The sequence below is a fragment of the Berghia stephanieae genome, chromosome 12, assembly GCF_034508935.2.
Source record: "Berghia stephanieae isolate SIO BIC M18660-M18661 chromosome 12, UCSD_Bste_1.3, whole genome shotgun sequence".
In the NCBI taxonomy this organism is placed as follows: Eukaryota; Metazoa; Mollusca; class Gastropoda; order Nudibranchia; family Aeolidiidae; genus Berghia; species Berghia stephanieae.
The window spans coordinates 23,774,993-23,787,812 of record NC_088371.1 but is presented as its reverse complement, the minus strand read 5'-3'; the positions used below and the strand labels follow the sequence as shown (position 1 = coordinate 23,787,812).

Genomic DNA, 12,820 nt, shown 5'->3' with positions numbered 1-12,820 from the left:
ATCAACGCTCTTTCCTCGTTTGTTCTCGAGTGCAAGCTGGGTACCGCACGACATATATATGTGAAAATTTCTGAGGTGTTTTATTGTACTCGTAAAATAGACGGTTTTAGTATCTAATTTTAAGTAAATTAGTATTTTATTTTTCAGACATTTAAATTCCGGATGTTAATAATTAGTGCTAAGTTACTAGGTTCTTTTTATAAGATTATAGGTTTATGATTATGATATATTTTTCAGTTAAATTAAAGAGTTATAGTAATAGACTAAGGCCTAGCCTAGTAGTTGTTTATGATAGTGATAGGAAAATAAAAATTACAATAGTTTGTATTTTCTTTATTTATTTTATTTATTTATAATAATAATAATAATAATAATAATAAATAATAATAATATAATAATATATAATAATAATAATATATATATTATTATTATTATTATTATTATTATTATTATTATTATTGTTATTATTTTATTTATCAATGAATGACTAATGATGTTAATAAAATAACTCAATAACAATCATCAGTTGTAATGATGATAATAATTCCAATGTGATAATGGTTTTATACATTCTTTTCTACTAGTGGAAATAAATGATACTAATGAATCGATACAAAATTCATGATAAAAATGATGTAAAAAGGAAAACAATCCAGTCTTCTGACATTCTTGCGCAGTCCCCACCCAAGAGGGGTAAAATTCTAAAACAAAATAAAGACCCTTATTGTAGATGCAAGAGTTATCTGGTATTCTTAGCTTTAATTCCAGATAATAATAATAATGATAAGAAGAAGAAGAATAGTAATAATAGTAATTATTATAATAATGATAATGATAATTATAATGTGTAATCTAGTAATAATATTACTAATAATGTATAATAATGATGATGATGTTAATAATAATAGTAATCATCATCATAATCATAATAATTATAATAGTGTATACCTAATATTAATGCCAATAACAATGGGAGCGATCTATATTCATGTTTTCGTCAACCAAGTCATCAATCACATGGTTTGTTGCTGTCCAACGAGTGGATATTTCTTAACAAATAAGTGTAAACACACTGCTTTGTTTATGAAAGTTGTAAGCATACACATGTGTCAAGCTGAACAAAATGACCAATCATGATGTTAGTAGATATTTCAAAAACTGAAGATTTTTCACTATGTGGGTCGCTTTGAGCACATATTCCAATGTGACCAATGACCTTGAGCACATGGAAATGTAATATAAATCATGCCCATTGTAAAATGATTATCACAATAATACTGACTGGCCAACCAGTATGATTTTTCATATTTTAAAACGCTTTGAGTTTGATGTTGCAGGATTTTCATACCCACACCTACTAGCTTGATAAAACTTTTTAACTTTTTATATTGCGAAAAATCAACTGAACTTGCTCAAAGCAATTTACAAAGGAAATTAGAAATTGGTATAAATATTTGGGAAAAAATATCTTTTCCTATGGTTGAGATTGCTTGGCAAACTGGGTGGGTAGCTTTGACCTCCTGTGTGTTTTCTATCCCCTTATAATAGGTTTCTGTTTTTGTTTTGGACTGGGATTGCTTGATTTTGTCCTGGCCCTTGCGGGAGTCCTTAGCTGAGAGGGAAACGTTCAAATGTTTGGTATTAGTTTTGGGAGATATATTTCCCATGTAAAACACCTCTGTGCGGCTATGTGGTCTAGTGGTTTGACACTCGTTTTCGGATCGGAAGGTCCTGGATTTGAGCCTCGCTCGGCGCATAGTTGAGTCCTTGGAAAAGGCTCTTTACTCACATTCTCTCACAGTACTCGTGTGTAAAATGAGTACCTGGCAGTTAACAGTGTTGTCTCTTGTCCAAAAAAATGTCATATCGCCTAACAGGCGTCATGTCCCATCCTACATGTTAAATGTTGCTGTTGGCCAGGGACCCCTTGTAAAGCGCTTTGAGCACGCTTAGTGGATATTGCGCCATATAAAAGCTCAATTTTTTTGTTTATGTTTGTTAGTTATGTTCTGTTTTTGTATATTTAAACATTTGATTGTATTCATCTTGGTGGGATCCTGGTCTGGTGCCTGGATAAGACTTTTTGTTTTAGGTTATCTCAAATTAACTGTTAGTGTGCTCTTGGAATCTACATCTGTTCCTTACTTTTTACTTGAGCTTTTATATAGCGCAATATCCACGAAACATGCTCAAGGCGCTTTACAGGGGGTCCCTGGCCAACAGCAACACATAACATGTAGGACGAGACATGACGCCTCTCAGGCGATAATACAATTTTTCGGACAAAGACAACGCTGTTAATGACCAGGTACTCATTTTACACCTGAGTACGGTGAGAGAATATGAGTAAAGAGCCTTCTCCAAGGACTCAACTATGCGCTGAGCGCGAGGCTCGAACCCAGGACCTTCCAATCCGAAAGCGAGTGTCATACCACTAGACCACATAGCCGGTCCTTATTTGAACCAATCCCCTTTATCTTTCTTTTTCTTGAGTACTTTTACTCGTTGTTCTAAAATATTTTCACTATCCCTGGGTGGGGATCCTGACCTCCCATAGTGGGCAGGGGGGTACATACTGTGTCTTCTATCCCCTTGTATCTGTTTTCCAACTTGCTTTCTGTCTTTGTCTTGGCATGAGATTACTTGGTTTTGTCCTGGCCCTGGCCGGAGTCCTGGATGGGAGGGAAACAGTCAAATGCATAGTTATTGTTTTGGGAGATGATATTTTTTTTCCTTGTAAATCATCTCTCTGTAATGTATTATTGTTATTGTAATGTATAATGTAGGCATTTGAGTGTATTCCTCTTTGTTGGATTTTGTGCTTGTGTCTGGATGAGACTTATAGGTGATCTCAAACTAGGTGCATTGGTGGTATGCTCTTGGAATCTACATCTGATCCCTATTTGTTCCCAGTTCCCTTATGTCTTACTTTTTCTTGGGTGCTTTTATTGTAATTCTATAACTTTTTACTATCCCATTTTCTTCCTTTTTACTGGCGCTGATATAACCTAAATGTGTTGCAAGCGCCGTAAAACCCTTAAAAACAAACAAACATATTTTCACTATCACATTTTCATGTTGTTCATTTTTACTGGTGCTGAAATGACCTAAATGTTTTGCAAGATCTGTAAAACCTTTAAAAAAAACAAAGAAAATTGGTTGGCAAGTGTGATAACGATGATGATAATTTATTAGCATATAACAGTAATTAGCAATCATGTTGATAGTAAATAATAATTTCATTGACAATGTTGTGATCTTGGACCATTAACTGATATGATTATCCGCTTCAGTATGCTTTTAACTTTACATCTATATCATTTTTATTTATTTATTTTGTTTTTATTTTTAGATAGTTCTAAGATGACGTCACTCAGGCCTTTGTTTTTGATTTTGCCATCCGCGTTTGTGAGTTGTTCTCACTAAACTGTATTAACCAGACTATAAAAGTTCATGGTTACACAGATTTTGTATGTTGGTCCGTTATACTTCCGGATGGCAATGTTGTGAACTCCTTGGCCAAGCGCATTCTATCTATACATTTGAGTTTGAGAAAAGTTTGTGTGCAAATTTGCTCTTAAACTTATGTACTTTTTTTTTTGTTAAAAATCTCTTTGCATCTTAATTTAATTTCTTTTGGTGTCTTCCTTTTTCCAGAATGAATGGAGATCGACCCCAGAACCAGTCGTTTTCGGGTCAGGCCAGTAACACTACTGTGTCTGGCTCGTATGTCTCCGCCCCAGGAAGTGGCAAGTTTATTTATCAATCAATTGAGCTATTGTAACCCATGATATTAATGATAATTATAATAGTAATGTTTTCATAAGCTGTCATTTTCGAAAATCCCTATAAATGTTCGCTTTTAATTTTAACCTTTAATTCAACTTAAACATGAAAAATATATTGTGACACTTTGTTCAAGTTCAGTTTTGGAAAACTGATATATTATGTCCTGAAATTGAAGAAAGACATCTGTCATTATTTACTGCTCTGTGAGTTAATAAATTGCAACAATTGAGACTTTATATTTCTTGCCATTTCAACTCTCACCTTTTATTATGAGCTTCAGTCTTACATTTTCCTGATGTGTAATCATGGTTGTGGTGATTGATGTTTTCCATAGAATTACCTAACTTCGAACCAGACACGATGGGGAAATGGCTAAAACTAAAAATGTATTGCTTTTATGTGTTTAGTTGAAAGCAGCAACTGTGGACTTAGATATATAGGATACCTGATTGGTGTTTTTTTAAAAAAGTAAAATGTTATGCATTGTACGAGAGGGGATGAATGGTATTTACCCGGTTACAGGATATGCCATTGTTATTGGTATGTCTCAGTACTTTGGAATCTACATCTGATCCCTATTTGTTCCCAGTTCCCCTTTGTCTTACTTTTTCTTGGATGCTTTAATCGTAATTAAATTTTAATTAATTCTAGAACTTTTTACTATCTCATTTTCTTCCTTTTTACTGGCGCTGATATAACCTAAATGTGTTGCAAACACCGTAAGTCTCTTAAAAACAAAAAATCAAACAAACAAAAGTGTCGCAGGCCTCTATCATCCTCTTCTACAGTCAAATGAAAAGTTTGCTTCTTGGACAATGAAGATACTGTCATTATTAAAACAAATTACATTGGTCCACGTCCTTGACAGCTATTCTATTGATTTTTAAGATTAAAATTTTATTTTTTTAATCTTGACAACCTTGAGTGGATAGTGGTCCCTTTGCTTGTTCTACCAATGGAGCTATTGGAACCCCTAATAATAATAACAGATTTTATTATTATTAAAACAAGTTACATTGGTCCACATCCTTGAGAGTTTTTCTATACTCGTTATTAGTCGATTCCCTGGTATTGGTTTTAAAATTTAAAGTAATTTTATTGAAACTCTTGATACTGTATAAATTCATTTTGAAATTTAACAAAGTGTCACAATGTATTTTTCATGTTTCATTATGATACGGAACTTCTCTACATTGTCCAGCCATGTCTTTTATAGCCGAAACGGAAAAAAAATCTTCCACAGATAGCCCTCCAAACTTCTACTACCCTCCTGCTCCGATGATGGGTCAACAATCGCAGCCCCAGTTGCAGCGCGGGATGCAAGATCCCCAGCAGCAAGCGCCACCACCACCACCACCACCGCCTCTTCAGGCAGGACCCCAGGGACCCCAGAGCACTCAGCAGCCACTGGCTCAGGTCCCCAGCCCGACTAAGCTGTTTCAGTTTACAGCTCGCTCGCATATGCACAGTGAGTCCCAGTGTTTTTGTAGTACACGTTTACCACAGTTTTACTTTTGTGTTCGCTGGTTTCTGTCTGAATGTGTGTAGTCACTGTATTGAGTAAATGCTTTTGCTGCTGAGTTCAGTCCCTTGATTGGTGACTATATAATAATTACAAAGAATGAAGTTAAGGGACTGTCATCTTCTAAGCACTGTGGCTTGTGAGTATGAGTTTGTGTGATTTGTGATTTTCATTTACTCCGGGAAACCATCAGCCCTTGAGAAATGTTGTTCCCATCCTAAGTTGTCCTTGAACTAGTATGTGCAGCTATGTGGTCTAGTGGTAAGAGACTCGCTTTTGGATTGGAAGGTCCTGGGTTCGAGCCTCGTCAGCGCATAGTTGAGTCCTTGGAAAATGCTTTTTACTCACATCCTCTCATCGTACTTGGGTGTAAAATGAGTTCCTGGCCATTAACAACGTTGTCTATGTCTGAAAAATTGTAATATCGCCTAACAGGCGTTATGTTACGTTCTACACGTTAAATGTCGCTGTTGACCAGGGACCACTTGTAAAGCGCTTTGATTACAATTAGTGGATATTGCGCAATATAAAGCTCAAAAACGAACAAAAAGCTCAATAAAGAATGATAGCACTGAAGTCATTTGATAGATTAACGAAAATGGTTGTAATGCTTTTTGATGAAGAATTTAACGTATTAATGACATGTTTTATTATTATTATTATTATTATTATTATTATTATTATTATTATTATTATTATTATTATTATTATTATTATTATTATTATTATTATTATTATTATCAATTGTGAAATTTTCTAATAGTAGTTGTATCAATAACACCAGCCAATGTGTATGGGGAAACTACAGTCTACTGTCAGATCAGACTAATAATAATAATAATGATTTGATGTCTATGCCTATCGGCTTTTGACTATTTATTCATCATGACTTCACTGGTTAGCATATATATAAAAAGTGTAAAATGGTAAACTGAGCCATAGACAATCTCCCATCTAATGAAATTGTCTTATAGATATAGGTATATGATTGTTTTAGTTATAAAGGGAAACGACTCAAAATAGTAACATAACTGGTCTTCGGCGTTTTTCACTTCATCTTTTTTCATGTTGTGATGTAGCAACTTCCAATGGAAATGATCCGTGTTCATTTTTTATTCTTTGGTTAGTGATTAAGGAAGTTGTGTTTTTATGATTAATATTTGATTTATGTGCTGAAATCGGCGAGGGTCTTGGTATTTGCAACTGTCTAAGGAATTTGATTCCAGGATCTCGTTGCAGAAGGGGGAGAAAAGGAGTGAAAATTGGCTTGGATTTAATTAGGGGTTACATTGTTTTTCTTCTGTACCTTCATATAAATGTTTATCTCTTTCATACACAAGCTTTGGAAAACCAATCCGGTTATATTATTAGAGCTTAAGATTTTTTCCTTGCTTTTTGTTACGAATTGATCTGTATGCCCAATTTTTCCAAGAGAGCAGAATCACTGGTTAGAGGCAATTAGCTATGATTTTTATGCTATGATTATGTTTGTGGTTGACTTATCAACATTTTCCTCCTTTTTTGACAAATTGCCATTACCATCGCTGTTAAATGGTCTAGAATTAGCTGACCTCCCATAGTGGGCAGGGAGGTACTTACTGTGTCTTCTATCCCCCTATATCTGTTTTCCATTGGCTTTCTGTCTTTGTCTTGGAATGAGATTACTTGGTTTTGTCCTGGCCCTGGTCGGATATCCTGGCTGAGAGGGAAACAGTCAAATGTATAGTTCGTTTTAGGAGATGATACTTTTTCCTTGTAAATCATCTCTCTGTTATGAACTGTATTATGTTGTGTTTACGTATTATATATAAATTGTAAACATTTGAGTGTGTTCCTCTTAATGGGGACCTGTGCTTGTGTCTGGATGAGACTTTTAGGTGATCTCAAACTAAGTACTTTGATAGTGTGTTCTTGGAATCGACATCTTTTTCCTATTTGAACCAATTCTCCTTTGTCTTACTTTTTCTTGGGTGCTCTAGAACTTTTTACTATCCCATTTTCTTCCTTTTGGATTCTTTCAACTGCCTTCATTTGGTTTTATTTGTTGGGTGTCCCTGACTACTGGGTGGGGTTCCCGATCTCTCATAGTGGGCAGGGAGGTACTTGCTGTGTCTTCTATCTCCCTGTATCTGTTTTCCAATTGCTTTCTTCCTGTCTTTGTCTTGGATTGAGATTATTGAGTTTTGTCATGACCTGTTGTCATACTTTTTCCTCAAGTCCTTTTAAATGTATATCAAGAATGTTTTTACGATTAAAGATAGAAAAGAGTTGTGTATTTTTAGCTGTATCGTTGATTTTATTTTTAGTGTTTTGTTTTCTGAAATTTTTTTGTTTTAAGCTTCCTATCTTCTCCCTATCCCTTGTCTTTCTGAACTGATGTTGAAAGTTTTTTTTTTTTTTTCTGACAATAGACTGTAGTTCTATTTTTAAAAGATGACGAGCTAATGCAGATGCCTTTTCCAATGTTAATAGTGACATGGTCTCGAAATGATCCATTTTCAACTACAGGTGCCGTGTCCAGTCCAGCTCTTGCCAGGGCTCTCAGCACACTGAGCCAGGATAAGAACCGACGTCCTCGTAGCGAGAAGAAGCCCATCCCCGATGACCAGAAGGATGAGAAATACTTTGAGCGTCGCCGCAGGAACAACGAAGCAGCCAAGAAGTCCAGGGATGCTAGGAAATCTCGTGAGGACGAATTGGCAATTCGGGCCAGTTTCCTGGAGAAGGACAACTCTGTCCTTAAAGTTCAGGTTTGTCGATAATTTTTTTTTATTTGATTTTTTTTTTTTTGTTTTTTGTTTTTTTGTTTTTTGTTTTGTTGGTATCCATATCCTGAGATAATGAGTCCTAACTGTCCGTGGTTTGAGCATGGGTGAATTTTGGACTTTAATCGTCATCTTTCCTGAGAATTAAATTATAAAGATGATGTAGTGATGATAATCTTCCACAGAATTCTCTGATTTTGCCGTGTCAAACATTTTCCTCTGATAAAATCTCTAGTCAATTGTGACGGAGTCTGTAAAAAGCACCATCGTGTTTGTGTCATATTTTGACACCTGTGCTCACCTTCATGAATTTTGGTCACTAGCATTTTTATGACATCAGTCTAAAGAAACACCAATTAATCCTTTCTCTCTCTCTCTCTCTCTCTCTCTCTCTCTCTCTCTCTCTCTCTCTCTCTCTCTCTCTCTCTCTCTCTCTCTCTCTCTCTCTCAGTCTCTCACTACACACTCACTCTCTTTCTTTCTTTCGTTCTGTTTCTCTCTTTCTATCTTTCTTTCTGTTTCTATCTTTCCCGTTTCCATTTACATACACTCAACCGATTCAGCCATTCTTCTATCAATCTTTATGCTAACTTAATCAGCGTCCTCTGGTTGTAGAGAGATAATATTAATTTATTACAATTATACTGGTTGTCACTCATCGTTGTTTTTGCTATGTTTTATCATTTTTAATTTATTGAGGATACATCCATAACCACTGGGCTACCGTAACAAAGATAAAACAAGTAAAAACAAATCATTTCAGGTCTTTTGACCAAAAAGTTGATTTTACATCTTACGTCTTTGAAGTCGCTTTAAAGGAAGGACAATTCATTTAAAATTTACATAAAGTAAGTTATATCTCTACTTTTAACTCTCTCGAGTTCATATGCATGGAAAATCGACAAATTTGTTCGATTTTCAATTAGAGTGAACTCAAGAGAGTTTAAGAATGGTTATACACTAGAAGTAGTAATATAATAATATACGAAATTATGATATTTTATGCTATGATTATGTTTGTGTTTGACTGATTGACTGATACATTTTCCTCCTTTTTGACAAATTGCCATTATCATCGTTGTTAAATGGTCTAGAATTGTATTTGAATTAAATGTGCATATAGAGGAGATGTAGTGTATTAAATTGCCAATAAATATTTGTAAGTCTGGTATTGAAGACTCAAATCTTTTTGTGGAGCCCATCCCACCATCATCATCATATGACCAGATTAGATTGAAATATTCTTTTTTTCCTTTTTTTTAATAACCTTTTTGGTTTATGAGCCTGTGCCAGAATGTTTAACACAAGAGTTATTGATTTGATGTTCAGTAAGTTTTCATTTCATAGGTCTCTCCCCCCCCCCCCCCCCCCCCCCTCTCCCCTTATGGTGGCTACCAGAGTTGAGTATTCTTGGATAGTCGAGACTTATGGGAAGGACAGAAGCTGTCTGATTGTAAATAGATAATAAATAATAAATGAATTTATATAGCGCCTAAATATATCCACGTTAATTGTGCTCTGCAGCGCTTTACATAATAAGAATGTTTTTTTTTTAACTAAAAATTGAAATCACATTACATAATAATAAGCATAAATACAGAAACAAAATTTAAGCAACATATGTTTCATTAAAAAAAAAAAAGAATGAAATGATGGAAGATTGAATTTCACAAGTGTCTTTCTTATCGTTGTTGTAACTTCGTACAACTCTGACCTTTCCTTTTTGGGTGGGGTTCCTGACCTCCCATAGTGGGCAAAGGAGGCACTTACTATGTCTTTTATCCACCTATATCTGTTTTCCAACCTGCTTTCTGTCTTTGTCTTGGAATGAGATTACTTGGTTTTGTCCTGGCCCTGGCCGAATACCCTGGCTGGGAGGGAAACAGTCAAATGTATAGTTAGTTCTGGGAGATGATATTTTTTCCCTTGTAAATCATCATTCTGTTATATATTGTTGGTTATGTATTCTGTTTTGATATATATGATTTGTAAACATTTGAGTGTATTCCTCTTGGTGGGGACCTGTGCTTGTGTCTGGGTGAGATTTTTAGGTGATCTCAAACTAAGTACACCGATAGGGTGCTCTTGGACTCTACATCTGTTCCCTATTTGAACCAATTCCCCTTTGTCTTACTTTTTCTTTGGTAGTGTACTTGTAATGCTAGAACCTTTTACTATCCATTTTTTACCTTTTACTGGCGCTGATATGACCTGAATGTGTTGCAAGCGCTGTACAATACTTCAAAACAAACAAAACAAACTTTGTACGAACTCTGACCTTTCCTCTTCTCTCCAGGTGATGTCAATGAGGGAGGAGGCCATGAAGCTTCGTCAGATGTGGTTTCAAAAATGCCAATCAGGGGGATTGAATGGCAACAACAGGGGTATGGCACCCCCTCCCCAGGGGGGTCGTAACTCCTGACTGGAGGCGTCGGAGATGCCCAGATCGTAACGATACGATCTGTCAGACATCCCCAAACCAAAACAACATTCATCATGTACATAATCATCTGGTGCATCTACGGAAGACTCAAGTGTGTTATGAAATCCACAGCTTATTTCATCTGGCTGATACTCAAAGGATGTGGTATAATTGATTAGAAATTTATGTATGATTTGAATGTCTGTACAGAGCTAAATGTTTTAAGTATATTGTCGATTTTAAAATATTGAGGTTTGATTGAAGTGGAAAGATCTGGATAAGAAGTGAAAGTTTTTGGTTATATCTGCTCGTTTTTTAAATGCAAGTAATTTGTTTGTTCGATATTGTATAATGTAAGATCTTGTTTCAAATTGTTATAGTATCATGAAAATTTCGGAAAAGTATTTGGAAATTCATACGTCTGAAAATGTAGGTTGATTTTGTCTTGTCAGGTAGGCAGGAATCCTTGGATGCTCTGGTGTTATGCTTGAAAGAATGGCTGTTTCTGGTTTATGAGATTTCAATATGTGTTTGTTCTGTGTGTGTGTTTTAAAATTTCCATCATATTAATACAGTATTGTGTGGGTGTTTAGGTAAGATTGAAATTCACGCCACCAACGGGTTCCCCTAATTAAATCATTTTAAAACAATGTCTCAATCAGTGTTTAATTGATTTTTAACAACTTATGATTTTAAATTTTAATTGTAAAGGATTTTTTATTCCTTTTTTTTTTTAACGTGGAATTTGAAAGCTGTGACTGTGATTAGTATTCACATAATCTTTTAATGTATTGTAAATTAGAATGGAAAAGTTTATTATTATTTGTGTTAACAATTTTAATTTTCGAATTCCTCTGATATTTTCAAGATTCGGCATTTTAAGATTTAACCATCAGTAACGAATCAACACCACTAAATTAATAATTTCTTATATGTTTGATGACAATTTATATAGATGACATACTAAAAGGAAGAACATTGAGCAGAGAGTGACCAATTATTAAAACAGTTGACGGATACGATTCATAAGGTTTCTTAATCTAGATTTTTAAAGTTTTACAGCAGACCCTGCTCGGGGAACCAGTGTATTATTTTGTGTGTGTCTAAGACAGATTTTGATCTTAGGCTCTGGTGTCTTGGACATTGACTGCTGTAAAACGAAATAGATATTTAGGTTGAGTTCGTGGTGCAGTGGTTTGTGGAGGAGGTGATGTGAAACCACATTTCTTTAATCTTTGTTTGCTTCTTTATTTTAGTTTGATCAAATTTAAAAAGAAAAAAAAAAATTTTGGATGCTTAAAAATTCCCACTACTAGTTTTAAGTTTAGGATTGTTTCAATTGTAAAATATAATTCAGATTAGGTGATATTGGATAAAGTGATTTTAACAAAGTATTCAAGGTCATTTAAATGCATTATTGTCTTCTCATTTTCTTTAAGTCTCCTATTGATCGTCTGTGGATTTTTATTGTGGTGAAACCAACGTATGGTATTGAATGCCAAAGCATAATGCTCTTAAATGGTATGTATGCAATGCTTCAGAAAATATTTCATGCTAATTGTATACTGTACATTATTGATATTGAATGAAGGGTACTAGGAAAGTGAGGATAAAAAAAGTAAAATCCGTGAATGCAGTACATGCTATTATTTTGATCTGGAGACAGATTATTGTTAAATGTGTGAGTATGCCATTATTATGCGATTTCTATAATGCTCAACGTTCTATCAAGTCATTTGTCATTGATTAAAGCGATAATTTAATGTCATTTCCCGAGTACAAGATGAGATTAACATTGCCAACCGAGAATTGGAATGGTGAATGCGTTATGTAGACTTCATTTATTGATTGTGTGCTTCAAGAAAGAAGGTAAATGAATTATATCTTCTGTTTGGTACTAGAGCTGAAGTGAAAGAAGAGGCTTATCACAATGTTAGTCATGCATGTCCATAATATATAACTATTTTTTAAAAATTTTTCAAGAAAACAAGACATTCAATTTCAGGCACTTTTTGCTTCCATTCTTCGATTTCTTATTTGAATGTCAATGAGAAAAAGTTTTTAATCTCTTTCTTTAAAAAAAAAAACCAAAAAACTTTCCTTTCTCACTAGGTAATGTGTAGAATGGGTATTTTAATAGCCAAATTAGAATTAAATTTTTTTATTTTAACATCACATAATTTATCAATCTAATGAAAGTAAGAAAATATTTTGGTGATAAGGTAGAAAGTTGTGTGCAGTAATTGAATCAAGATGATGGGAGGTGATGAACGAGATAAGGATGTGGAAGTTTGTTGCCATTTTCAAACAGTTTATTTTTTG

At 34.4% G+C, this 12,820-nt stretch overlaps 1 protein-coding gene across 6 annotated transcripts in view; it reads left to right on the top strand.

The window, feature by feature from the left end:
• The window catches only part of LOC144958368 (uncharacterized), a 12,271-nt gene extending 664 nt beyond the window's left edge, over positions 1–11,607 (top strand). For 2 of the 6 annotated variants that reach the window (XM_078890333.1, XM_078890334.1), the window contains exons 2-5: positions 3,658–3,749; positions 5,033–5,257; positions 7,784–8,061; positions 10,373–11,607. In XM_078890333.1, coding sequence (XP_078746459.1) covers positions 3,659–3,749; positions 5,033–5,257; positions 7,784–8,061; positions 10,373–10,498 — 720 coding nt within the window. In that variant the 5' untranslated portion in view covers position 3,658 and the 3' untranslated portion in view covers positions 10,499–11,607. Of the gene's footprint in view, positions 1–3,657; positions 3,750–5,005; positions 5,258–7,783; positions 8,062–10,372 lie in introns of all 6 variants that reach the window. The other 4 variants (XM_078890331.1, XM_078890332.1, XM_078890336.1 and 1 more) reach the window with 3 other exon arrangements.
• The last annotated feature ends 1,213 nt before the right edge of the window (positions 11,608–12,820 follow it).